General features: G+C 36.3%; 5 protein-coding genes across 9 annotated transcripts; 3 read left to right on the top strand and 2 right to left on the bottom strand.

Moving 5' to 3' along the window:
* Window positions 1-414: 414 nt before the first annotated feature.
* On the bottom strand, window positions 415-1,836 carry LOC106397930 (late embryogenesis abundant protein 76-like). Its single transcript, XM_048756998.1, has 2 exons — window positions 1,691-1,836; window positions 415-1,310 (listed from the first exon to the last, which is right to left on the bottom strand). Exons 1-2 carry the CDS (start codon window positions 1,742-1,744, stop codon window positions 675-677), a joined length of 690 nt encoding a protein of 229 aa, XP_048612955.1. The 5' UTR covers window positions 1,745-1,836; the 3' UTR covers window positions 415-674.
* Window positions 1,837-5,948: 4,112 nt separating this feature from the next.
* LOC106397150 (biotin carboxyl carrier protein of acetyl-CoA carboxylase-like) lies at window positions 5,949-8,219 on the top strand. The gene is made up of 9 exons (XM_048756997.1): window positions 5,949-6,145; window positions 6,542-6,739; window positions 6,881-6,957; window positions 7,064-7,123; window positions 7,238-7,447; window positions 7,511-7,573; window positions 7,670-7,738; window positions 7,834-7,879; window positions 7,965-8,219. Exons 1-9 carry the CDS (start codon window positions 6,136-6,138, stop codon window positions 8,033-8,035), a joined length of 804 nt encoding a protein of 267 aa, XP_048612954.1. The 5' UTR covers window positions 5,949-6,135; the 3' UTR covers window positions 8,036-8,219.
* A 1,699-nt stretch (window positions 8,220-9,918) lies between these two features.
* Window positions 9,919-12,506, top strand: LOC106402011 (elongation factor P). 2 transcript variants are annotated; one of them, XM_022703385.2, is made up of 12 exons: window positions 9,919-10,088; window positions 10,390-10,571; window positions 10,671-10,701; window positions 10,797-10,810; window positions 10,907-10,957; window positions 11,188-11,257; window positions 11,354-11,420; window positions 11,522-11,589; window positions 11,715-11,838; window positions 11,956-11,995; window positions 12,103-12,170; window positions 12,266-12,506. In XM_022703385.2, exons 2-12 carry the CDS (start codon window positions 10,401-10,403, stop codon window positions 12,276-12,278), a joined length of 717 nt encoding a protein of 238 aa, XP_022559106.1. In that variant the 5' UTR covers window positions 9,919-10,088; window positions 10,390-10,400; the 3' UTR covers window positions 12,279-12,506. The 2 variants fall into 2 exon arrangements, with proteins under 2 accessions (XP_022559106.1, XP_013698094.1); XM_013842640.2 differs by lacking the exon at window positions 9,919-10,088 and adding an exon at window positions 10,095-10,159.
* Window positions 12,507-12,644: 138 nt separating this feature from the next.
* Window positions 12,645-14,957, top strand: LOC106402010 (O-fucosyltransferase 13). Of its 4 annotated transcripts, none has more exons than XM_013842637.3 (6): window positions 12,645-12,887; window positions 13,120-13,196; window positions 13,440-13,510; window positions 13,580-13,668; window positions 13,774-13,995; window positions 14,071-14,957. In XM_013842637.3, the coding sequence occupies exons 1-6, from the start codon at window positions 12,763-12,765 to the stop codon at window positions 14,804-14,806; spliced, it is 1,320 nt and encodes a 439-aa protein (XP_013698091.1). In that variant the 5' UTR covers window positions 12,645-12,762; the 3' UTR covers window positions 14,807-14,957. The 4 variants fall into 4 exon arrangements, with proteins under 4 accessions (XP_013698091.1, XP_013698092.1, XP_013698093.1 ...); XM_013842638.3 differs by having other exon boundaries at window positions 13,415-13,510; XM_013842639.3 differs by having other exon boundaries at window positions 12,684-12,891; window positions 13,415-13,510.
* On the bottom strand, window positions 14,868-16,449 carry LOC106402012 (signal peptidase complex catalytic subunit SEC11C-like). The gene is made up of 8 exons (XM_013842641.3): window positions 16,281-16,449; window positions 15,988-16,100; window positions 15,833-15,904; window positions 15,704-15,739; window positions 15,557-15,602; window positions 15,375-15,462; window positions 15,194-15,251; window positions 14,868-15,107 (listed from the first exon to the last, which is right to left on the bottom strand). Exons 1-8 carry the CDS (start codon window positions 16,360-16,362, stop codon window positions 15,057-15,059), a joined length of 546 nt encoding a protein of 181 aa, XP_013698095.1. The 5' UTR covers window positions 16,363-16,449; the 3' UTR covers window positions 14,868-15,056.
* Between the last annotated feature and the right edge of the window lie 9,718 nt (window positions 16,450-26,167).

Here is a 26,167-nt window from a genome sequence, read left to right as displayed (position 1 = left end):
CTGGTTCTTTAATTTAAAAACAAGAACAAAAAAAAAAGTTACATCAGTTGAAAATTGTTATATTATGAAGGTTAACATCTTTGATGAAGGTAGTATCTTTGAATTTTGTAAGATTGTTGAAAGTTGTTTGTTTATTCATAAAATCTTCTATACTTATATGAAACAAAATGTTCCTTTTGTTTTGTATCTTTCGGTTCTTATGTTCTAGCTATAGTTTGATATCGTCTCATCACGGTTTCAACGTAACTTTTTGGGTAAAGATTTATAAATAAGAAACAAGCTAACTCATACAAATCAAAACAATATATGACGACATGTCGAATTTCCTAAGATCAATAAAACTGATTTGGTTTAAACATATAAGTTGATTACAGTTCTAATGAATGCTTGGGATCCATTAGATAAAGTGATTAATGGTGTGGAATTAAGAACTGTTTATTTAAAACAAAAATACAAATTTGGACGACACAAAAGTTGCAATGGGATACAATCTTAAACTTATTGGCTGGAAATTAGAAGTCTCCAGGATCACCGTCACAACAAAAGATGATTAAGGGAATCACAAACACAAGGACATGACAGAGATAACAAACATAGACACGGAAAAGTCAAAAGACCAAACAAGACGTTATAGAAACAAAAGAAAAGCCACGTTCATAATCCTCTTGCTATCATCACTTCCTCTGATAAGTATGATGAGTCGGATCAGTGGTCCGAGTAGTACCAGTAGTGGTCGTAGTGGTGCCTGGATAATGCTCCCGGTCTTCTTCCTCCGTAGCCATTCCAACAGTGTGCTTCACCGCATCAGCTGCACCCATTGCCATCTGCTTCACTTGCTCGCCTGTCTGGCTCAAGAACCCACCGGTCTTGTCTCTACCGGCTTCAGCCGTCTCTTTCGTGTACCGAGCCGCTTCTTGAGCCGTCTCCTTTGTGTACTCAGCAGCGTTTTGAGCCTTCTGCTTTATGGCTTCTCCTGTCTCGGACATGTAACTTCCGGTCTTGTCCTTCGTCTCCCGGGCTTTTTCTTGGGCCGTCTGGGCAGCTTGAGATGTCTTGTCTTTTGCTGCTTGGGTCGTCTCATGAGCCTTTTGCTGGGTTGTTTGGGCAGCTTGAGAGGTCTTGTCTTTCGTTGCCTGTGCCGTCTCCTGAGCCTTTTGCTGGGTCGTTTGGGAAGCTTGAGATGTCTTCTCTTTCGCTGCCTGGGCCGTCTCCTGAGCCTTTTGTTGGGCTGTTTGGGCCGTTTGGGAAGTCTTGTCCTTGCCTTCCTCAGCCTTGTCCCTCATCGCTCCCATAGCTTGTCCCGTCTTCTCCTGTTATTACACAACCAAAGCATCTTTAGAACTTGAAAAGAGAATGAGATACATATATAGGCTGCAACTGGAATGCTATCTTTTTGGAATTAAAACTTCCTGAATGCTTAATTCAGATGCACATTCCAAAAAAAATTCACCAGTTACAATTAAAAAATGAAATGTGTTAATTTCATTCCATAATATTACATACCATTCTGGAAAAAAAATTTAACTATCATTTGAAAAATCATTCCAAATCAAAAACATCCAAAACAAGTGGAATGCCAATTTCAATCCATTAAATTCTATAAATAATAATTCCTATAATTCCACGTATTCCTTTTAGTTATCACCAGTTACACCCATAGATATGTAGATGTATATATTATTATTAGTACCTGAGTCTTGCCTCTTGTTTCACCAGCTTTGTAGCTTTGTTGGTTGGACGCCATTTTTCTTTCTTCAAATGCGCAAATAGGAAATGAAAGTTAAAGCTTTTTCTGTAAATGTTCGTTGCTGTGTATAAACTGTGTATTGTTATCCAGACCATCGAGACATTTATAGTGTGCCTTGGTCGGTTTGAGAACAAGGCACGTGTTGGCATAGAAGACACGTGTATAGCTGCGTGGTGTGTGGAGATTAAAAGCTAATTAAATTAGTGAGTATGGGTGTTGTACTTTGCCAGTGTTTAGTATATGCGGTTTCTCGATCTTGTACGTGTTATCCTGTGTTGTCGTGACACGTTATGGTTAACTGAAAGATGCTTGCTACGTGTCAACACCATAAGTGTGTTGCTGCATGTTATAATATCAATATGGCTATGTTCAGTTTTGATCATTGTATCGGTTGTAACATGCATGTTTCCGTGACCTTGTCAAACAATCAAACATCACTTGGACATTATACAATTAAAATATAACAATACTTAGGTTCACCCTACGGTGAATGTTAAATTCACCGTACTTTTCATAACCAACCAAAATGTCATATATAAATAGTTTAAAAAAACAATAAAAGTAAAAAATTAAATAGCTAAAAAAATAAACAACACCGACATTAATTAGCGCGATCCGCAAAATTCTAAATTCTAAAAACCTAAACTCTAAAACCATAAACCCTAAATCCAAAACACTAAACCATAAATCCCAATCCTAAAATCTAAACCATAAATCTTAAACCCTAAACCCAAACTCTACACAATAAGCCCTAAATCCTAAAATCTAAACTCTAAATCCTAAACCCTAAACCCAAAACTTTAAATCTTAAACCCAAACCCTAAATCATAAACCATAAACCCAAACCTCTAAACCGTAAACCTTAATCTTATTAACTAGCAGATAGGTTTAGGGTTTAGAGGTTTGGGTTTAGGATTTGAAGTTTTGGGTTTAGAGTTTAGGATTTGAGTTGAGGATTTGAGTTTAGGGTTAAAAAAAAAGTTTAGGGTTTAGGATTTAGGATTTAGGGTTTAGATTTTATGGTTTATGGTTTATAGCTTTGGGTTTAGGGTTTAGATTTTAGGATTTAAGGTTTATTGTTTAGAGTTTGGGTTTAAAGTTTAAGATTTAGGGTTTAGAGTTTAGGATTGAGATTTATGGTTTAGTGTTTCAGATTTAGGATTTATGGTTTTATAGTCTAGGTTTTTAAACGACGTTAATCAATGTCGGTGTTGTTTTTTTCAGCTATTTTTATTTTATTTTTATTGTCTTTTTTAACTACTCCTACATGACACTTTGATTGGTTATGAAAAGTGTGGTGAATTTAATCATTCACCACAGAGGTGAACCTAAGTATCGTTCATTAAAATATTCTTTACCAGTTAGCTGAAATCAAAACTTAGAAATTTAAAATATAGAAGTTTTTTTTTTTTGAAATACTTTTAAAATATAGAAGTATCCAGACAACTTCGATGTTTAGTTTAAACCCATTTTCGAAAACGCGTTCGCGGTCGAAAACTCGCCGGAAAAGCGCGAGGCGACGGCAATCCGTGGCGATTTGCACTGATTCGGCCAGTTCTTCGGATTTTTTTTAAAACGATTGTTTCTAAGCCCATAATCACATATTATATCATTGATCTGTTCAATATATGTTCACATCAACTTATAAACCAAAAACATCAAGAAATCGTAAGAAAAAGTGAAAAAGCGGCCGTAAAATCGCAGGTGTGGAGGTCGAAGAAAAGAATATTTTTGTCATTTTGCTTTAATTAAACTTAGTTAAAAAAAAAAAGTTGAAAAAAGGTTCAGCCCGGGTTGTAACCCGTGTCCTATGGACTTTAGGAAGTGGGCATACCACTAGACCACGAATTATCGTTAGTTTAGTTTCACATATGTCCTATATAACCCTTAAATAGTTATATATGCAATAAAACTAATCCCCAATTAATCCCCGCGTAATTTCCGATTTTCTCATTATACTCTAAGTCCAACCCAAACAGGAACGCCTAACGAGTTCTCGAACAAGAGTTTAAACTATGTATCAATGTATGCGCCTCCACATATAATTAGCCTTGTTATACGTGTGAGAACTAGCCAATGAAAATACTTACCACGTCAAATCGTTTTCCCTGGCGATTGTAGTAATTTTCTTTGTTATTCTGACCATTGTACGCTGCATGTCTTTCTTAAAAGAAGATTCTCTTCACAATTTCATGGCTTATTGTTTATACATGAGTTGCTACTTTTTCTTGTCATTTTTGTTCTTTTGTTGTCCAGCCTTTTCAACGCAGACTATATAGTATAGGGCCGTCTATGTGTAATATATCTATCTTTTGTCAAAACAATTGATTGATATATTACAGTATAATATATCAATCACATAAGTTTCTAATGTTAATACACTTTATTACAAGTTGTCAACCTATTGAGCGTAAATGTGCAGTAGTAATTTGTGGTTATAAAAAAATGTGCAATAGTAAGTAGAATTTTATATACACAAACCAAATATATTAAAGGAAAAATAATTAAACAATCCGAATTTAAAATTGCTTGCGATAGTGCAAGTATGAAGGTTCTTGCATGCATCCAAGTGTGTTCAGTATAACCATTTTTTTTGTTTTAAGAAAACAACTTTGGATAAAGTGTTCTTAAACGTGTGTAAGTATCCTTTTATATAAATATCTGGATATTTTAATTTAAGATTTACGTCCAACCGGTGAAAACAAAAAAATTGAAGATTGACAGACTTGGGTCTAACCGGTGACCATTAGAGAAAATAAGTAGAAAAAAATGCAAATGAATAAAATTATAGGAATGAAAAAAAAAATCATTCCTTATCAATTTTGGAGAGGAACAAATTTGTTCAATATTCTTATAGAATAAAAAGAATGAGAAATAATGAAAAAGAAAAAACTATTCTTTATAAATTGTGAAATAAAAAAAAGAATAATAAAGAATGCATTATTTTTTTCATTCCTTGGTTACCGGTTAGACCAGTAAGCACAAATTTAATAATTTTATGAATTTTTTACAAACCATGTACATGGACTAGGGCAATTCTCCTAAATAGACAATTTTCAAGTTTTGATAACAAGGAGAAAAATGACCAAAATATTTTATTTAATAGTTAAAAAGCCCTAATACCCTAGATATATAAAAAAATAATAAAAAAAATAATTTTTTTTTATAGTTTTAGATTATACTAGATCTTGACCCGCACAACCGTGCAGATGATTATTTTATTTTTACACACATAATTATTTGTTTTACATGATTAATTGTAATATTAACCATATTACTAATTGTTTAATATAACATTTTAAAACACAACAATTTTATAGTTCACATGCAATTATTTAATTTATTTGTTTTAAATTTTTCATATTTTAAATCATGTGATACAAAATTCTAAATTGAAAAATTTTACTGGTGAAACATCAAAAAATTTATTGAAAAATATTATATAAAATTAATATCGTAGATTAATACAAAACTGTACATGTGTTTATTTATAATTAGAAAATTAGTTAGATATTTTAAAAGTTCGTTTTAGTTAAAAGGAAATATAAATTTAATTTTAAAATAAACACAACATTAACTAAATATTCAAAAGTTTTGTTTAAGTGAAAAATGAATATACATTTATGTTAAACAAACACGAAATTACTTGATGCAATTATGAGGAAAATGACCAAAATATTTTATTTAATAGGTAAAAAGATCCTAATAACCTAGATATATAAAAAAAATAAAAAAAAATTTAAAAATTTTTAAAAAATAATTTTTTAAAAAAATTTAGATTATATGTTTTCAAATTCGAACTTTTTTATAATTTTAAAAAAAAAAAAAGATTTTGAATTTTTTTTTTTTTCAAATTTTCTTTTTGTAATTCAAAAATATTTTTTGAAACTATTTTTAAAATTTTTATTTTCAAATTTTTAATATTTATTTTTTATTTTATGAAATTTTTAAATCTCAATCTCAAATCTCCACCTGTTATCTCTAAACCCTAAAGTTTGGATTAGTTAGTCCTATGGATGGATATAAATGTATATTTACTTTTTTAATGAAATATTTTGGTCATTTTGATCCTTACGGTCAATACTTGTCGCTCAAACTTTTTTAATACTAACTTTGGGTATTTCCCAATGGGCTATGTAGTCACATTAATGGGCTAGAAAAGCCCAAATAAAAGAAAAGTTTAGTCTTTCGTGCTTCGCTGTACAAAGACACTCTGGTTGTATCGAATGAGCTAACCCAACCAACAAAGAGCGTTCACCTCAAATTTTTTTGATTTAATCAAGAGTCTTCTCGCCCTCCCTCGTTCGTATCGTTATCGCATCGGTTTCAATAATCTCATCCCTCTCTGCCTTACATTCTCTGTCACGAATCCTTGCCTTCCCTCCTTCATGGCTTCCTGTAAGTTTCTCTCACCTGTCTTCTTGTTCTCACATTCAAAACTTGGATGATTTCATAGTTTTATGTTCTCTCATAGAATGATATTCATCGAAAAATATGGAAACTTTGGGGACTTGATTTGAACAATTTGATTTGATTTATGCTGTGAATTGTGATCTAAAGTTGAAGCATTTCTCTTAAGTTCAAAAGTTGCTTCCTTTACATTGAATTAAGCTTAATCTAATTTAATCATTTGTCATTTACACTCTCTGTAATTTAATTAAATAATGACTATTAGTTTCTTATAAATCCAATCAATACACTGTTAGGCACCATTACCATGAGATTTTCATACTGAATGCTTCTAGAGCTATCTCGGATTTGAGGGTGTAAACGAGACCTCGGTGTCTATTTCAGGTAGCCTAGGAGTTCCTAAGATTAAAATCTCAGCAGTAGACCTCAGTAGAGTAAGATCTGGAAGCTTACAGTTACAGATACCATGCAATCAAAGAGTGTTGATTGGTCAAAGGCTGGTTAAGTACTTGAGTCTCAGGGCAACTCTTGGTTCTGTGAAAGCTCCCCAAGCGTCTACTGTCACAGCTGCCGAATCTGCAGGTACGTTTGTCTCTCTATGCTTTATGATCTCTAGGTCTTTCTTCTATGATAGATGCACCGAGTGTTTCACATTGTGCGTAGAAGGGTATGTCTCTTATTTCTCCTTAAATGTTTTCTGAATTAACAATTTTATATCAATAGCTACTGTTGAAGTAGAAGATGCTGAAATGACCAAGCCATCTCCATTGAACGCTCAGCTTGTTCCCAAGCCCTCTGAGGTGGGATTTTGATTTGATTTTTGACTCTATGGGAACATGCTTTATAGGAATGTACTTGCACAATAAATAAATACATTTGGTTTGATTCCTTTATTTGATCTTGTAGGTGGAAGCTCTTGTAACTGAAATATGCGACTCCTCATCAATTGCAGAGTTTGAATTGAAAGTAAGGGCTCTGTAGTTATATTATTGCTCTTTTGATTAGTAGTGCTCAGCTAAGTTCTTTTAAAGGATTGTTATTCTAATATCTTCCACGTCTTTCATTTGCACATGCTAATAGCTGGGGGGTTTCCGCCTGTATGTAGCAACGAACTTAGCTGACAACAACAGTAGTCCACCACAACCTCAGCCAATTCCTGCTGCCGTTGCTGCAAGTGCAACCACGGAGGGTGTTGATTCGAATGGATCAGCTTCCTCTACTTCACTGGCTATCACAAAACCAACATCCTCAGCTGCTGATCAGGGTTTGGTGATTCTCCAATCTCCAAAAGTAAGAGACCACACAACTTAAAAGGCTAAATAAATGTCGGAAAGTCACCAAATCTAAATGCAGGTAGGGTTCTTCAGGAGATCCAAAACCTTAAAGGGTAAACGCACTCCTTCGTCATGTAAAGAGGTAAAAGACCAATCGTCTTGAGCTAGAAGATAGTGTTTGGTTTAATGGGGAGACCGCTCATTAGTCTTGTCTTTGCTTTTTGTGTACACTTGACAGAAAGACCAAGTGAAAGAAGGTCAAGTTCTGTGCTACATTGAACAACTCGGTGGCCAGTTTCCAATCGAGGTTATTTCAATTTCTGATGTATTAATCATCTTATAACTCTTGCTTGTCACCAAGTCTGTTAACATTGCTTCTCTGTTTCTTGATCAATCTTCCAGTCTGATGTTACCGGCGAGGTTGTCAAAATACTCAGAGAGGATGGAGGCAAGTCTTTCTTCTTATTATTCTTTAACCTTTCTTAATACTCTTTGCCTAATGATTTTTTATTTTTTTTCTAATTTCAAAACAGAGCCTGTAGGATACAATGATGCTCTCATATCAATCCTTCCTTCCTTCCCTGGGATCAAGAAGCTTCAGTAGTACTAGAACCAGACCTGAGCTTGGTTTTATGTTGTGAAACGTGCCTTGTGTATGTTTTTTTTTTTTATAACAATATAAAACTTCATTCACATCTCTGTGTTTCTGTTTGTCTGAAAGTTCTTTTTTTAAGACACTGTTTTATTCTGTTCTTCTTTTTTTATATAAACAAAAACATTATGATACTTTTTTCTTTCTTAATACATAGACACACACAAGCGATACTAATAGTTCAGAGATCTCTCGGGTTAAAAACGATATAGGTGATGATTTCTAGTAAGCATTGCTGTTACTGACAATTGATTCCAACCGTTTGGAGAAGAAGCTGCTTTCTGAATTTCTGTCTAAATGCCTCTGCACTTTCGTTGATGTCACGTTCTTTCACTGCCCGCTTCTTCGCCCCCGGTATATTCTCCACCATCACCGCTCTCTTTGGATGTTCTCCGGCTTTCATCAGCTCGTAGGTTGATGATATGTAAGACGAAGACATTTGATGAGAAAAAACGTTGCTTCTTGGCACTGTTTCTACAACAATAAGACTTGTTGCTTAGTTTTTGTGCTTACTCAAATGATGATTTATATGAAGATATATATATATATATATATATATATAGATATTTATGTGTATATTTTAATGTGTGTGTGAAGATGGCTCTAGATACAATGAACGTTTGATAGAATAAACTTTTTGGATTAGGATAACCATTGTTGTAATAATTAATGAAACCTAAGATACGCATGTGTTTGTGTAGATCACGTTTGTTTAGTAGAAAATATTCTACATTTGAAGTACTAATCTTTAGTGTTGTTTAAACTTTTTTCGGTTAAAGTTCTTTAAGAAATATTTCATGTATCCAAGAATCACTACTTCACTATTAAACATTGAAAAATCTGCTTTTTTTCACCAGTTAACATGAATTGGTAATTTTGAAGTCTCCAGAAGATAAGTATGATAAGTGATGTGTCATGATGAAGACAACATAAGATATAAAGTATGGCCCGTGATGAAGACATCATATCTTATGATTATGAATAATCTTCTTTTATATATGAAAGGATAAAATTATGGCCTAAAAATAGCTGCCTAAGTCTCTCTTTAGCCAAAGCATATATCCTTCAGGAGATATTTAGGGTCAAGAATAAGAGTTTTAAAGGCTAAACAGATTAATCCATGTGTCATATAGCTAAAAGAGAAATCATCCATGTATGTCTATTTATACTATTATTTGCAAAATGATTTTTTGCATTCGAACTTTCACGTTAATGTTAGACTTACTAAATAAATTATTACCTTTATTGAATAAATTCATCATAGAAATATAATTAAAATAACTTAAAAAAGAAAAACATGTTTTGATAATAATTTTGTTTTATGGTCTTTGGATATAATAGTTTGCACACATCGATACATGCATTAGCCCAATCCGTTTTTTTTTATAAAAAACAATTTATTAAAATTATACTATTTAAAAAAAATTAAAATAATGATATAAATTAATAATAAATAGTAATAAATAGTTATAAGATAATTATGCCTGCATGTGCGAACAAAACACCTAGTATGTATGCATTCACGAGAACCAAACTTTTTTCGATTAAAAATAAAATCTATACTATTATTTGCGAATTGATTTTTCGTAACAGAGTTCTTACGTTAAAAGTTAGACCGGTTAATGTCAAAGTTACTCTTAATAAATTCTTAAATATAACTTATTTATAATAAAAACGAACTTATATTAATAATATCATTTTAAAAAGAAAAAAGATAATTCTTATATATTGTATTGTTATCTTAATGAATATATATATATTACGTGTATCAAATATAAATAATTTGATGTTTCCCTAACTAGTTTCGACCCAAAACAACGTTTGCGTTCAAAATATAGCATTCAGTACGACAAGTTGCATATTGGGCTTACTATCCTCTCTCGGCCCAAAGACGAGAGGGTTTATTCCGGTTAACAAGTTCCACCGCCGTCTGCCCTCCCAAATCGTCGTGATTCGCATTTCTCCATCACTCGACTCGACTGATTTGTATCTTCCTCTCCCACTGGTAAAAACCCCTCTCGTTCCGAGCCATCTTCTCTCCTTTTCTCTCTTCGATACCTATATCAAGTCTAAAGGGTTTTGAAAAAGCTTTACTTTTTTTAGCTTTGAAAATTGCAATACTTCTATGTGCTTAGTACTGAGAACTGTTCGTGAGATACGAACAGATTCTGTTATCTTGTACTCTGTTTTGTTTGATTCTTCGTTTTGATTAGGAAGACAAAAGCGTTGGTTTGCTTTGTGTATATATTCCGACATTGAAAGAAGAAAAAAAAAAACACAAAGCTTGTTTCTTTTTGTTGTTGCAGGTGTAACGGAGATGCGAGGGATCTCGAGTAGATCGCTTTATTCTTTGAGCCGATCGCTGTTATCACGCGTAAGTCACGGGATCACAGTGGCGACATCAGGTGGATGCTCCGGGGAAACTCGTGCGCTTGGTTCACTGTGGTCTGCTCTTCAAAGCCGCGGCGTTAAAGTTAACGCCATTCAGGTAGAGTTCCTACTCATTTGATTAGCAGAGTTATTATTATTGCTCGTTTTCTTGTGCTCACTCTGAGTTCTTGGTTGCTTTTTTTTTTTTTTTTTCCAGTTAAGGCCAGGGAACGTTATTGAACGAACAGGTTTGGCGGCTTTTCTCCTTTTCTGTTATATATCAGAGCGTTTATGGATAGGTTTGAATCTAACTCAATTTTGGATGGAACGTGGACTTTTTCAGGACGTACTTTCCGGGTTAGTCATTTGGACATTTGTTTCATCATGTTTTCAGTCTTTTTTGGTTCTTCTACGTATTGATAAACACGATTGTTTTTTTTGTTCCTGTTATAGGTTGTAGAATCAGAGCATAAACAACAAGGCAGAGGAGGAGCCTCCATACAGGTATGCATTTGGAACTCCAAATGATCATATTAGCTGTGAAAGCACCAGCTTAGGAATTCATGTTGAACATGTTAAGCTGATTAGGCATGTGGCTTGGTATTTGATATGGTTCTGTTAATTATAAGTTTCTTTTTTTTTTTCTTAGCCTTTGCTACTCGACTTGTTCTATTTTATCAACAGTTACCTTGTCTTTTTCTGTTGATATTCTCTTTTTTCTTTGCGGGAAACAGGTAGAGCTTCGAGATGTTGACAACGGGAGCAAACTTAACCTGCGGTTTGGACCTGAGGAGTCCGTTGAAAGTATGTTACTTATTCCATTAACATTCAAAACCTAGCGTAACTATATCAAATTTTATTTTGGTGTGATATTGATTTTGTATCAATCCACTATTTCAGAGGTTTTTGTTCAGGAGAAATCGTTCACATGTTTATATACAGAGGGAGATACTGCATTCCTGATTGAGTGAGTCCGACTTTTTTTTTGTGCAATCTCCTTGCCTGTTTCGTAGACTTTATACATTTTGTAGGATCATGAGTTGTAAAATCTGATTTCTAACTCGACAGGCCCGATACGTTTGAGCAAGTTGAGGTGCCATTGGACATATTTGGCAAAGCTGCTGTATATTTAAAAGGTTGGTGTAGCAACAACATCAGTCCGCTTTGTTTGTTTTGCTAGAATCCATTTGCATGTTCTATAACTGCTAACGTATTCTGTTGATTCTTTCCTTCCCTTTGATATATGTTCGTGTGTTGACAGAGGAAATGAGAGTCCAGTTGCAGCTGTATGATGGAAGAGCTTTATCTGCATCTGTCCCTAAGCATGTCACATGCACGATCCAAGAAACTCAACTACCAATGAAAGGCTTAACCTCAGCTCCTCGGTATGTTTTTTCTTTAAGATCAGGAAAACTTTTCACTTTTTTTCGTCGGTATATGTCTCTTTACATATCGTTGATTCTTACCATCGTCTTTCTCAAAAATGGCGAATGAAACTGCAGTTACAAGAGGGCTCTCCTGGATAATGGTTCTACTATTCAAGTAAAATCTCACTTTCCTTTGGAAGTTACAGCAATTCAAGTTCTTTTACCTTGAATCTTTCTTGTGATCAAGAAACTAGTCTGATTGCAATTCCATTGGTTCCTCAGGTACCATCTTATCTGGAGGCAGGTGAAAAGATTGTGATAAACACCGAGGATGATTCTTTTGTCAAGAGGTAAATCAAGCCAACTCTTTAATTTAGTGCCAAGATGTTCATTGCTGTTATATAATTGATTAACAGTCTTCTTCTTGCGTTTTTTTTTGTTACAGAGACAACAAATAAAACGACTTGCATAGTCAAAATGGCGCTGTCTCTCATGGAGGAAGTTTTATGTTGAGAAGCGTTTTAATAGAAAGATTAAGATGCTAATGTTACTGTTATTCAAGTTCTCATAATCTATGAACACCTTCATTGATTAAGGTGTTACAATTTCTATACGAAAATTTACAGATTCTTGTAAAACATGAGTGGGTGTCTGTCTTTCAATAAAAGCGAGGGCTTTGATCAAAACTTAGAATGTTGATTGCTGATTAGTGTTAAGTGTTAACCATTTACTCCCTCTCTCTCTCTTTTATCTACCTGTGTGTAACTTAACTTCTTCAATCCAAGTTTTAGAGAACATTTTAAACTACATGGTTGTCTAGCTGTAATAACCAAAAAAGAAAACAAAAACAAAAGTAAAACGATAAATCAAACAGATCTAAATAAAATTCATACAAAACTGAACGGGGCAATACTTCCTTTGTCTTCTCCGATCAAACATCAAATGGTTTCGTTGCCAGTGAAGCCACTCTTCGTCGTCGTTTTGACCTTTTCTCTCCTCCTCGCCGTGATCTTGCTATCTCCGTCGCCTCAGTTCGTGAACACTCCACTCTCCTCGGCTTCTCTGCTGTAAGTGAGTCTATAGATTTCTTTCTCTTTGGATCAAACGAAAATTGGAAATGTTAGATATTTAGCTGGGTAACACTCGATCGATGGTTCTTGAAGATAGGCCTACATGATGATACTAAAATTAGCTTAAAGTTTCCAGCTTTATCTCTGATACAGGACAAGAAGATTCGAACTTGTCTCTTTATTGAGATATATAGAGATATATAACTTGAGAGTTTGTCATTTGCTTCAGTGAGTTTGATATATGGAGTGTCAAGAGGATAGCAGAGTGGCGTCCTTGCAAATGGTGGTTACATGGGCATCTCACCCGTATGTGACTCCTTTTCTCTATCCTTTTAAGTAGCTTTGTTCTGTAAGAGTGACTCCTTTGATGGATCTGAATGTGAAGATATAAGTAGCTTTAGATGGTTTGTTCAGATTCTTTGTATATTGTTTAGAAAGAAAGGCATTGCTTGTTGTTTTCGCTGAAGCTCTCTGTTTGTTTATATTCTGAGTCAAAGAATACTTTTGAACGGCTTTCATTGCAGACGTCTGCTTTGGTTTTTTGTTCAGCTCTACCTGCTAAAAGCAATGGATTCATTCGCGTTGATTGCTTTGGTGGCCTCAATCAGATGCGACGCGATGTAAGTGTTTTGGACCAATGTTTCTTACTGTCTCATAAAGCAATCATTGATCATGTGACGCTCTTACAGTTGTGTGATGGTGTTGGAATCGCTCGTCTATTAAATGCCACGCTTGTTTTACCCAAATTTGAGGTAGCTGCCTATTGGAATGAGTCAAGGTAGAGTAACCTCTTTACCTCTTTTAAGTTTCTTTACTTGGTGTCACTCTTTTAAGTATCTTTAGTTTGGTATCACTTTTGTAAACAAGATGTTTTTTGCTGCAGTGGATTTGGAGATGTGTTTGATGTAGACTACTTCATTCAAAAGATGAATGGCTTTATCAAAGTTGTCAAGGATCTTCCCACAGATATATCATCAAAAGAGCCATTCAGAGTAGACTGCAGCAAAAGGAAAGGTCAATTCGATTACAGAGAAACCATTCTCCCACTATTATTGGAACATCATTACATCTCTCTAACACCCGCAATGAGCCAGCGCAGAGACAGGTACATGATTTTTTTGTCACACACTATAGAATCTTATACTTTCTCATTCTCAGCATTTGCGTGGTTACGTTTCAGGTACCCCCAATACGCAAAAGCCACGCTCTGTCAAGCTTGTTACTCAGCTCTACGCCTCACTACCTCCTTGGAGAAGAAAGCCCTCGAGCTTCTAGATGCCATACCCAAACCTTTCTTGTCACTTCACCTCAGATTTGAGCCTGACATGGTAGCATACAGCAGATGCGAATACCCGAACCTATCCCCTTCCTCACTTGCTGCTATTAAAGCTGCCGGAGGAGAAGACAAAAAACCATGGACAGGAGAGATAGCTCAGAGCTGGAGAAAGCGAGGCAAGTGTCCTCTGACTCCTAACGAAACAGCGTTGATGCTTCAGTCACTAAGGATCCCAACGAGCACAAACATATACTTAGCAGCGGGAGACGGTCTGATGGAGATGGAAGGTTTCACATCCGTTTACACACAAGTGTTCACCAAGTCTGCTCTGCTAAACCGTGAAGATTTCACAAGAATGCATGGGAACACAAAAGCTGCGTTGGATTATTATGTTTCCATCAACAGCGACGCCTATGTAGCTACTTACTTTGGGAACATGGATAAGATGGTTGCAGCTATGCGAGCTTATAATGGGATGCATAAGACTCTGTTCTTGAGTAGAAAGGCGTTTGCGGAGCTGAGTTCTCAGGGACTTGAAGAGGAAGAGCTGAAGAAAGCTCTTTGGGAGGTTCATAGGAATGATTTTGAAATTGGCAGAGGATCTGCATTGCCTGACTGTTTCTGTGAGTTCAAGCTGTAATTTTCAGACACAAGCTATAGTTTTTTGTTTGTTTGCACTGAGTGGAAGTTACAGACAAAAATGCTGTTAAAGAACTGTCACAAAAACTATATAAATTATAAAATATGGCTTATAAGAATCTAAAAGTTCAATTGTGAACTTTGTTTTGTTATTCGGTTTAAGGACATGAAACTACAAAAAGATGAGATGATGAGGGTTGCAATTGCAGAAGCCACTTCTCCACCATAGATTCGTCTTTATGTATATTGTTTCAGTCTTTGGATGTTATAACGAGCAGACCCATTGCACCAATGAGTAAATACTGAAAGAATATAAACAAAGAGCTTATAGTGAGTCAAAAACCATAAACATATATTATATACGCAGGTCTGTGTAAGAAGATTGCACCTTGATGATAGGCTTTTCTGTCATGATAATAGTCACCCATCCAACGTACGGCAAGAACCTGAGAAAAAAATACGAAAATGAAATCATTTACTACTATTGATCTTTATCGAATCATCTTCAGTGAGGTCATGCGATTTGTCCTTTGTTTCACCATCTCTGGCAGGTTTATTAGAGTACTTACCCAACAGCTCTGCCCATTATATGGTGGCGATGAAGCCACATTTGTCCGTCAGCGTAGAGACCGATGTCATCCACATCATTGTTGTCACCTGGGAAAAGCAAAAGGTGGTGTCAACTAATCCATGGATAGACACAGTTACTGTAAAATGGGTTTTAACATTCAAACAAAGAAAAACTAGGCACCTTTTGTTAGAACATCAACTTTTCCAGTAGTTTTCCTCTCATGAACCTGTAGTGTGATAGTAATATCTTAATACTATGCTCAACAATCCGGTGACTTCAATATTTAGAAATGGTAACGAGAAAGTGTGTTAAAGAAAAGAACATTACTTCAATGACACGATGGACGATGGGTATATCACGACCCTGAAAGAAGAAGAAGAAGCATAATCAAGACAAGTTAAACCAATAAGGAGACAGGAAACTGGGAGGAACAGAACAAGAGAGAGAGAGACTTACATCAATTTTGAAAACAACAATCTCGCCTGTTCTAATGGGGTCCTTGGTCATGCGCAAGAACAATATATCCCCCTGTCACATTTGCCCTCGAACTGATTACAAACTCATGTCAATAGCAGGAGCAAAAAGAACCAAAGATAGAGAGAAACACATACTCTCTGAAAGGCAGGTTCCATGCTTCCAGAGAGAACAACCACTACAGGAGATTCAGTGCCAGTCACACACATCATAGCCTTCCATATTATCAATGCAGACGTCACGATCATACCTAAAAAAACCAATAAAAAAGGTAACGCCTTTATTCAAAAAAACATTATGTAACAGTGATCGTTATCCCAAAAAAAAAAAAAAAAACGATATCAGCGGTGCAATGTTAGCGTATTGGTTAAACGGTTTGATATAGAATTCAAATCCAGCTGAGGTTTGAATTAGTGATATGGAAACGAACCGAGCGTAACGGCCTGAGTGAGAAGCTGACGGATCTTGATTGATTTGATGGAATCCACTGTTTCTCCGATCCAACCCATCATTGTTCGATCCGCGAAGTTTCTCCTCGAAGCGTTTCAGTTAAAGAAGAAGAAGAAGGTAACAGATTTTTCCACTAGCGTTTTTGGAAGGAAATCGGTTTATATATCGGTTTGTCACTGCCAGCCAAACCGGTTTAATTACTAAATGAATAACTCGGCCTGCACATTTTACCCGGATCCGAAGACCCGAACCAGAACCGACCCGAAAATACAGGTTCGGGTCTATGCTAAGTACCTATTGGGTCTTTTTTTGGACCCGCGTGTCTCGGTTCGAGTCCGGTTCTTACCCGAGACCCGTTCGGGTATCCGAAGTACCCGCAAATAATTTTATATACTAGGTATATTTTTGGTATTTCGGATTTTTTTTAAGTTTCGGGTTTGGATTTTCGGATATAATTGTAGGTTTCAGGTAAAATTTTAGATTTTTAGAAAATATAATTCGGGTATTCGGGTATATTTTGGGTTTTCGGGTTTGATTTTGGATACATTTTTGGGTATTTTTACGATTTTTCGGGTATTTTAGAGTTTTCGGGTCCAGTTCGGGTATTTCTGGTCTATTTCGAGTCCTAAATACCCGAACCGATCCGGATCCGAAATATACCCGAAAATTTTGGGTATTTTACGGATATTGAAATTATAGACCCAAACCGGTCCGGACAAGACCCGATCCGGAACCGACCCGGAAAATTATAGGTACCTATATCGGTCTAAATTGCTAGGATCTGACAAGACCCGACCCGAACCCGACCCGAAGACCCGGATGCTTGGGCCTATGAATCTATAATATAAAGTACAATTCCCTCTTTTCTGAGGCGACACGTCAGCATTTTGGTGGGTCCCACTTTTAAAAAGTGTCAGGCCTGTGGCTCGAACCCGGGTTATTGAGATATAAATACCAACATTTATACCACTAAACTAAAGGATACTTTGTACATTGATGGCCGAAACTAATATATATTTATGAAGGTCGGAAACCTTTGCTTCTTCGGTTTTCTCTGTGGGCCGGACCTACAAGTGTATTATGAGTTTCATTTTTAAATGAGGTTCATCGCGTTATATGAACAAAACAACAATTATAGTTTTTCCATATTGTAAACTGTCTTCGTTTAACATGGGTTAGTGTTCTTTTCATCATTGTCTTAGACAAGTCTGAGTTACAGAGTTGCGATGTATGTCTGTTCGTAATCTATTTTTCACCGGTGAACTCTTCATCTCCCCATCTTAAATCGCTTGATCTTAAATGTTCCTGATTTGTAGCCTTTCTGTAAACCCTATATATATGATTCTCATCTTTGATGAACCCAATTTGCATCTCCACTAAACTCATTGATTCCTCTTAGCTTTAACGATCTTCTAGAAAATGTCTTTCTGCCTTTCCAGTTCCTCAAATCGGCGTTCCCGGCATCCGTCACTCAACCTTCGAGTCTCTCCGTGTTGGTCGTAGTAGTCAGAGCATAGCCTCTAACCTCCTCGCTTAAGGGATTCCCTGAACTTCAAGAAAGACAGTGAGTTTATGGGAATCACGGTTTTCTTCTTTGATGAAAAGGTAATTTAATCTTCGATTTATCACACTTATTTAATATAATTGTTTTTAATTGATTTCCTGATTTTTTGTTAAATAATATTATTTGCATATTCCGTGATTCATGGGTTTATTCCCGCCGGACGTGCTAATCATTACATGTCATCTTTGAAAGCCGGTTCCATTGTGAAAGTTGATCGTTTTGAGGTTGCTAGGTGCTCAAGCATGTACAAGATAATTGATCATCCATTCCTCATTCGTTTCATCTAACCAACTTTTATTGATGAAGTCATCACAGGTGCTCATGAGATCATTCTCCAATCATAATTAGACTGTTTGACAATTTCCAAGTGATTGCGAATACAAACCTACAACTCCCAAATATATTATCTTATTGCATCTGGGTTTATAATATGTTTCATTATCATAACTGATATTTAACTCGCAGATGTGGTTGGGCAAATCCGTTCTGTCCAAGGCTCTGACCTTAGCAAAGAAACAACTCGAGTCGTTATCCGTCTCCTCATTGATCCGTAAGAAATAATGAATACACAATTTCCCTTATATTATTATCTATATTGTGCTAACATCAATAATCAAAAATGTTTCCTACCCAAATTCCGTGATCGTCTATTATCTCCCTTACTTATCAAACTAATTTTACACAAACCTTTATTTTACAGCTTAAAAAAACCACAACAACCCAAACAATTAATCAAAAGACCAAAAACTAGAATTCCAAAAAAGACGAATCATTAATGACCACCTCTCTTTTTTGTCTAATCTTAGAAATAAACTTCAAAACAAATATAAGAAACCAATCAGCTCAACTAAAACTCAACGACATATACATCGAGTCAGCTAAACAAATACAAACTACACGGCCAGCTATTTAACAATTTACAAACTTACTTTCGCAACGACACATATATCGAGTCAGCTAAACACATATAAACTACACAGCCAGCTATTTAACAATTTACAAATTTACTTTCGCAACGAAGAAGACGAAGACGACAACCAAGATCAGTGAAATTACCTAAACAAAAAAGCAGAGTAAGTTATGAACTCAGATAAATACAACTAACAATGATTTTTGTTTACATATTACCCATCAAATAAAAGATTAACAAATACAGCCACAACAAGAGATACAAGAGACAATCCCGACATACACAAAAGCGACAACAACAGCTCCACCTGCTCACTCATCTTGTCTTATAAAAATAGCTTACATGCCCAATGTCAACAGTCCAATGCTATTGTCTTCTTATGAGAAATACATAAATTCGTTTTAAAACTCATTAAAGCCCAAATACTCAGAACTGTCACTCATTTTATTGTTATTTCTACAAGTCTTCATGTATTTGTTTTAAGGTTCCGGTAAGAGTAACAAGTTTAAAAATAAAATAAAACATATAACAAACATAATAAGGATAATAAAACTTATTACTTAATACACATAACTTACACGAGTAAACTGGAGAAAAATATCTAGAAACAAAATGTACTCTCAACAAATTTAATATAATTTATGTACTCTCAACAGTACAAAAAACAAATTAAAAAAGACAAACAAACAATAAGTCTCAGTGACAGAACAAACAACAACACAAATTATATCAATCACATTACTAACACAGTTTAATCTTTCATAAGTGGAGAACAATGCATACACAGTTCATCATCACAACTCTAACCCTATAACAATAAAAAAAAAACTTGAAAAATAACTCAAAACGCAAAATTAATAACTAAAATAACCTTAGCAAAATATTGAAATGAAACAAAAACTCTGTCTACCACTCCGCGCAGACTACCACTCCGCGCAGAGGTAATGGCCCTAGTAACTTTAAATGTTAGACCTTTGGTCGGCTATACCCTTAACTTTGAACCGGTTTTGTCTTGACCCACATATGAGCCCACAATTGGCGCAGTTTCATAGGGGAAATGATCTGATACATAGGAAAAGGTAAAACCTACCTTAATTTGTGGGTTACATAAAAAAAAAAAAAATCCATTGTTGAAAGTTGTAGAGCGATGACGATATTTTCCGATCTTCCACCAGATTTGGTAAAGGAGATCCTCTCTAGGGTTCCGCTGAGGTCTATGAGAAGTGTCCGATATACTTGCAAACAAGGGAACATTTTATCCAAAGATGGGACGTTTTTAAAGAAGCTGATCAAGCAAGAGCAAGGGAAGAGGACTATCTGGCGATTGTGTTGATAAAATTCTCTCGTCTTTTTTTATTTAATGAGAGCATCAATGTACATAGTTTATTTCCATACTGCATCATTTTGTTATTTGGTTTGGTTTCTTCTGTCATCATTGTTAAAACACGTTTACAAAATGATGGTCGGTGATTACGGCTTGGACGGTGGCCGTAAATGAAAATGAGTTTTGTCAACTTTTGTAGGCACCTACCAATCTTCATAATCTCTATAAATACCAAGCCATGTCATCACCTCACATTCATCCCAAAATCAAAATCAAAATCATAAAGAGAAGTGAAGAAGAAGAAGAACGTGAGAGAGAGAATTTTTTTTTTTTTTTTTATAATTTCTTACGGTATTTGGGATCGGGTTGAGAGAAAATTATTTAGAGAGTTTGGGTATTTCTCCTATTATAACGAGAAAATTATTAATCGATTTCTCCGTTATAATTGAGAGGTTGTAACTCCTATTATTTTTTCTCTTAATAAATTCTTCTACCTTGTCCGTGGTTTTTACCCTTTGGGGTTTTCCACGTTAAATCCGATGTTCCATTTATCACACTATTTTTCAAATTATTAGCTGCGACCCTGCTCTATCCGGTCCAGTTTTACAACAAGTGGTATCAGAGCATAGGTTCTGGAAGAAGCAATGGCGGCAAAATTTGAGATCGAAAAATTCAACGGCAGTAACTTTGCGTTGTGGAAGTTGAAGGTGAAGGCTATCTTGAGAAAAGATGGTTGTTTAGCTGTCATTAGTGCAAGACCGGCTACATACACAGATGGTGATAAATGGAACGAGATGGATGGGAATGCTATGGCAAATCTTCATCTTGCCCTTGCAGATGGAGTGTTGTCAAGCATAGAGGAGAAGAAGACTGCAAAGGAGATATGGGATCACCTTGCAAAATTGTACGAGGCCAAATCGCTGCACAATAAAATTTTCCTCAAGAGGAAACTTTATACCCTTCGAATGGGAGAATCTACTTCAGTGACGGAGCACATCAACACCTTGAATACTTTATTTTTTCAACTCACTTCGTTGAGTTATAAAGTAGAATCACAAGAACGTGCTGAGCTTCTACTTCAAAGTCTACCAGATTCATATGATCAACTCATCATCAACTTAACAAATAATATCTCCACCGACAGTCTAGTCTTTGACGATGTTGCAGCTGCGGTTCTTGAAGAAGAAAGTCGGCGCAAAAGTAAAGAAGACAGACGAGAAAATTCCCAAATAGAGGCATTGACGGTGATGAGAGGGAGATCAATGGAACATGGCTCAAGTGGGAGTCACAAACATGGTAGATCAAAGTCAAGAAGTAAGAAGACTTTTAAATGCTACAACTGTGGCAAGAAGGGTCACTTGAAGAAGGATTGTTGGGAATTAAAAAATTCCAACCCTCAAGGAAATGTCGCAAACACTTCAGATAATGGAATCGCGCTATGTTGTGAAGCAGCAATTTCAAGCGAAAATAGAAGAAGGTTCGCTGATATATGGTTGTTCGACTCAGGAGCTACATATCACATGACCTCTAGAAGAGAATGGTTCCATCATTATGAACCCATCTCAGGAGGATCTGTGTACAGTTGCAATGATCACGAACTTAAGATTGTTGGCACTGGATCCATTCAACTGAAGATGTATGATGGTACAGTTTGTACTATTCACGAGGTGCGACACGTGGAAGGCCTGAAAAAGAATTTACTATCTGTGGGGTAACTTGATGATCTTGGTTGCAAAGTTGAGGTTGAAAATGGTACTCTAAAAATAATTAGAGGAGCACTTGTGCTTATGAAAGGAGAGAAGATAGCTGCGAAGTTATACATGTTAAGAGGAGAAACTCTGTCACAATCAGAAGCATCTGTTGCTTCAAGCAGTTCCAGTGAGAAAGCTACTACGGTGTGGCATCAGAAACTTGGGCATATGTCTGAACAAGGCATGAAAATTCTTGCAGAGAAGAAGTTACTTCCGGGTCTCACAAAGGTATCACTATCCTTTTGTGAGCATTGTGTGACAAGCAAGCAGCATCGGTTGAAGTTTAGCACGTCAAATTCTAGAAGTAAAGTTATTCTAGAATTGGTTCACTCTGATGTGTGGCAAGCACCAGTTATATCACTAGGAGGAGCGAAGTACTTTGTGTCCTTCATCGATGACTACTCCAGGAGATGTTGGGTGTATCCTATCAAGAGTAAGGCAGATGTGTTTTCAGTTTTCAAAGTTTTCAAAGCACGGGTGGAACTTGGATCTGAGAAGAAGATCAAGTGTTTGAGGACAGATAATGGAGGTGAATACACTGGTGATGTATTTAGCCAATTCTGTAAAGTAGAGGGCATCAAAAGGCAATTCACTACATCATACACTCCTCAACAAAATGGAGTGGCAGAGCGGATGAACAGGACTCTGTTAAAAAGAACAAGAGCAATGTTGGGAGCTGCAAGCTTAGAGAAGAAATTCTGGGCAGAAGCAGTCAACACCGCCTGTTATGTGATAAATCGGTCGCCATCAACTGCAATTGAGTTGAAAACACCGATGGGGATGTGGACAGGAAAGCCCGTCGACTATTCAGACCTTTATATATTTGGGAATCTAGTGTACGTAATGTACAATAACCAAGAAAATACAAAGCTAGATCCAAAGTCTAGAAAGTGTGTGTTCTTGGGATATGCTGATGGAGTAAAGGGGTATCGCCTGTGGGATCCCACTGCCCACAAGGTTATAATCAGCAGAGATGTTATCTTCACAGAAGATAAGAAGATCGAAGAAAAAAGAAGCAATTCAAAAGAAAGGTCAGAGACTGTAGCAGTACAAGTGGAAAAGGAGAATTCTTCTGGAGCAACACCAGAACACGAGGAAGCCGAACCTGCCGAGTTGGAAGAAGAACTTGGTAAAGGAAAACGTGTAAGAACTACACCAGCTTGGCACGAGGATTATGATCTGAGCTGCAATGTTGCATATTGTCTTTTAACTGAGGACGGAGAGCCATCAAATCTTAAAGAAGCAATGAGCAGTCCAGATGTTTCTCAGTGGATGGAAGCAATGCAAGAAGAAATTGAAGCTCTACATAAAAATAAAACTTGGGAGCTCGTACCATTACTGTAAGGAAGAAAAGCCATTGGAAACAAATGGGTCTATAAGATCAAGCGAAATGGTGATGACCAAGTGGAGCGGTATCGTGCTAGATTGGTGGTGAAAGGATATGCTCAGAAAGAAGGCATTGACTTCAATGAAATTTTTTCACCTGTGGTTCGACTTACTACAGTTCGAATACTCTTGGCAATGTGTGCTACATTTGACTTACATCTAGAGCAACTAGATGTGAAAACAGCGTTTCTTCATGGAGATCTTGAGGAAGAAATCTATATGCTCCAACCAGAAGGTTTTAAAGAAAAAGAAAAGGAGAACTTGGTTTGCAGGTTAAACAAATCTTTGTACGGTCTAAAGCAGGCACCAAGATGTTGGTACAAGAGATTTGATTCCTTCATCATGAGCCTTGGATATAGCAGACTTCATGCAGACCCTTGTACATATTTCAAGAGGTTTAGTGAAATAGAGTTCATTACTCTGCTGTTATATGTAGACGACATGTTGATAGCAGGCCCCAACAATGATCGTATCAATGAATTGAAGGCACAGTTGGCTAGGGAGTTCGAGATGAAGGACTTGGGACCAGCAAACAAGATTCTAGGGATGCAAATTCACCGTGACAGAAATAATAGGAAGATTTGGCTGTCACAGAAGAATTATTTGAAGAAAATCTTGCGGAGGTTCAACAAGCAAGATTGTAAGCCAATCTCTACCCCACTTCCTATTAATTTCAAGTTATCCTCCAGTATGAGTCCTAGCAGTGAAGAAGGAATGATGGAAATGTCTCGAGTACCGTATGCATCAGCAGTGGGGAGCTTAATGTTCGCAATGATTTGTACACAACCAGACATTGCACAAGCAGTGGGAGTAGTAAGTCGGTACATGGCGAATCCTGGCAAAGAGCATTGGAATGCCGTAAAGAGGATTTTACGGTACATTAAAGGAACCTCGGATGTTGCATTATGTTATGGAGGATCAGACTTTGTTGTCAGAGGATATGTTGATTCAGATTATGCAGGCGATCTAGATAAAAGCAAATCCACAACCGGTTATGTGTTTGCCCTCGCTAGCGGAGCTGTAAGTTGGGTTTCAAAACTACAGTCAATTGTGGCTACATCAACAACCAAAGCAGAGTATGTAGCAGCTACACAAGCTAGTAAAGAGGCGATGTGGTTGAAGATGGTAATGGAGGAACTCGGGCACAAACAAGAGAAAATTTCTCTTTTTTGTGACAGCCAGAGTGCCGTGCATCTTGCAAGGAATCCAGCCTTTCATTCAAAAACCAAGCACATACGAGTCCAGTATCACTTCGTTCGTGAGAAAGTGGAAGAGGGCACGGTGGATATGCAGAAGATTCATACAAAAGAAAACGTAGCAGACTTTATGACAAAAGCAGTCACTACTGACAAGTTTATTTGGTGTCGATCCTCTTGTGGCCTGAAGGAGACGTAAGCAACATGGAATGACAAGGTAGAAAGAATGGTGTGAAGATCCGATTGATCCTCAACCAAATCTTCAAGTGGGAGATTGTTAAAACACGTTTACAAAATGATGGTCGGTGATCACGGCTTGGACGGTGATTACGGCTTGGACGGTGGCCGTAAATGGAAATGAGTTTTGTCAACTCTTGTAGGCACCTACTAATCCTCATAATATCTATAAATACCAAGCCATGCCATCACCTCACATTCATCCCAAAATCAAAATCACAAAGAGAAGTGAAGAAGAAGAAGAACGTGAGAGAGAGAAATTTTTTTTTTTTATAATTTCTTACGGGTATTTGGGATCGGGTTGAGAGAAAATTATTTAGAGAGTTTGGGTATTTTTTCCTATTATAACGAGAAAATTATTAATCGATTTCTCCGTTATAATTGAGAGGTTGTAACTCCTATTATTTTTTCTCTTAATAAATTCTTCTACCTTGTCTGTGGTTTTTACCCTTTAAGGTTTTCCATGTTAAATCCGGTGTTACATTTATTACACTATTTCTCAAATTATTAGCTGCGACCCTGCTCTATCCGGTCCAGTTTTACAACAATCATGGCTCTTTGAACATGATCTACCCCCAATTAATAATCTGTTTCCGATCTTTCTCTATGTAATAAAAAATGGTTGGTCACTTCTCTGTTTCTAAGCAACTCCTCTGCTTACTCATCTCATTGTGTAAGAACATTTTGTATGGTTAGCACTAGCAGTAAGCATTACAGCATATAGGTTATTGCAATATATTTCTGGAGTTTCTGGCAGTGTTAAACAGAGCCAGGTTATCTCTGATGCTGCCTCAGAAAGTGTTCTACATTCAGTCTTGGTTGAGCTTCGAGATACTGTTGCTTGTTTGGAAGCAGTCTAAAGGTTCTGACCCTCAACCCAATACAATAAACACCTGTATATCGGCGTGTGTCTTTGCATCCCAGCCCAATCACTATCGCTATATATACTCGGAGAGTTGAGTCAAAGTTTTTGTAAAAAAGAATTTTAAAAGAGTTCCTTTAACATACCAGAGAATCCGCTTTAGGAGATTGAAATCAGTAACTGTTGGCTGATGCATCTTTTGACATACATAGTTCACAGTAAATTGCAGGTCAGGACGCGTGAGATACTGTAACTTTCCCGCGAACGTAGAGATCCAAGAACAATTCTGGTGGGATAGCTTCTCGTTCAAGTTGTAACAGTAATGGAGTAGGCATTGGTGACATTGCAGCAGCCACCAAAAGTTACACAAATTAAATTATACTCAAACTCGCCGAAGCAAAAAATTAGAAATCAAACAGCTGAAGCAAGAACACACGAGAAATCAGAGTAGATAACTTAGATTACACGTTGAACGTTAACCTAACTACCACTCTGGTATTACTATCAACTGGGCTGGCCCATATGAAGAGACGGCCCAGTTTCATTCACAACCGGCGGAGAATCTGTAACAGAGGAGAAAAGCAGTTGAAAAGGAGCAGACTTTACTTAAAAATAAAACCTAACTTAATTTCGGTAA

The sequence above is a fragment of the Brassica napus genome, chromosome C5 (genome assembly GCF_020379485.1).
Source record: "Brassica napus cultivar Da-Ae chromosome C5, Da-Ae, whole genome shotgun sequence".
Classification (NCBI taxonomy): domain Eukaryota; kingdom Viridiplantae; phylum Streptophyta; class Magnoliopsida; order Brassicales; family Brassicaceae; genus Brassica; species Brassica napus.
The sequence above is the reverse complement of the archived record's forward strand: the minus strand, read 5'-3'. Positions and strand labels throughout refer to the sequence as shown.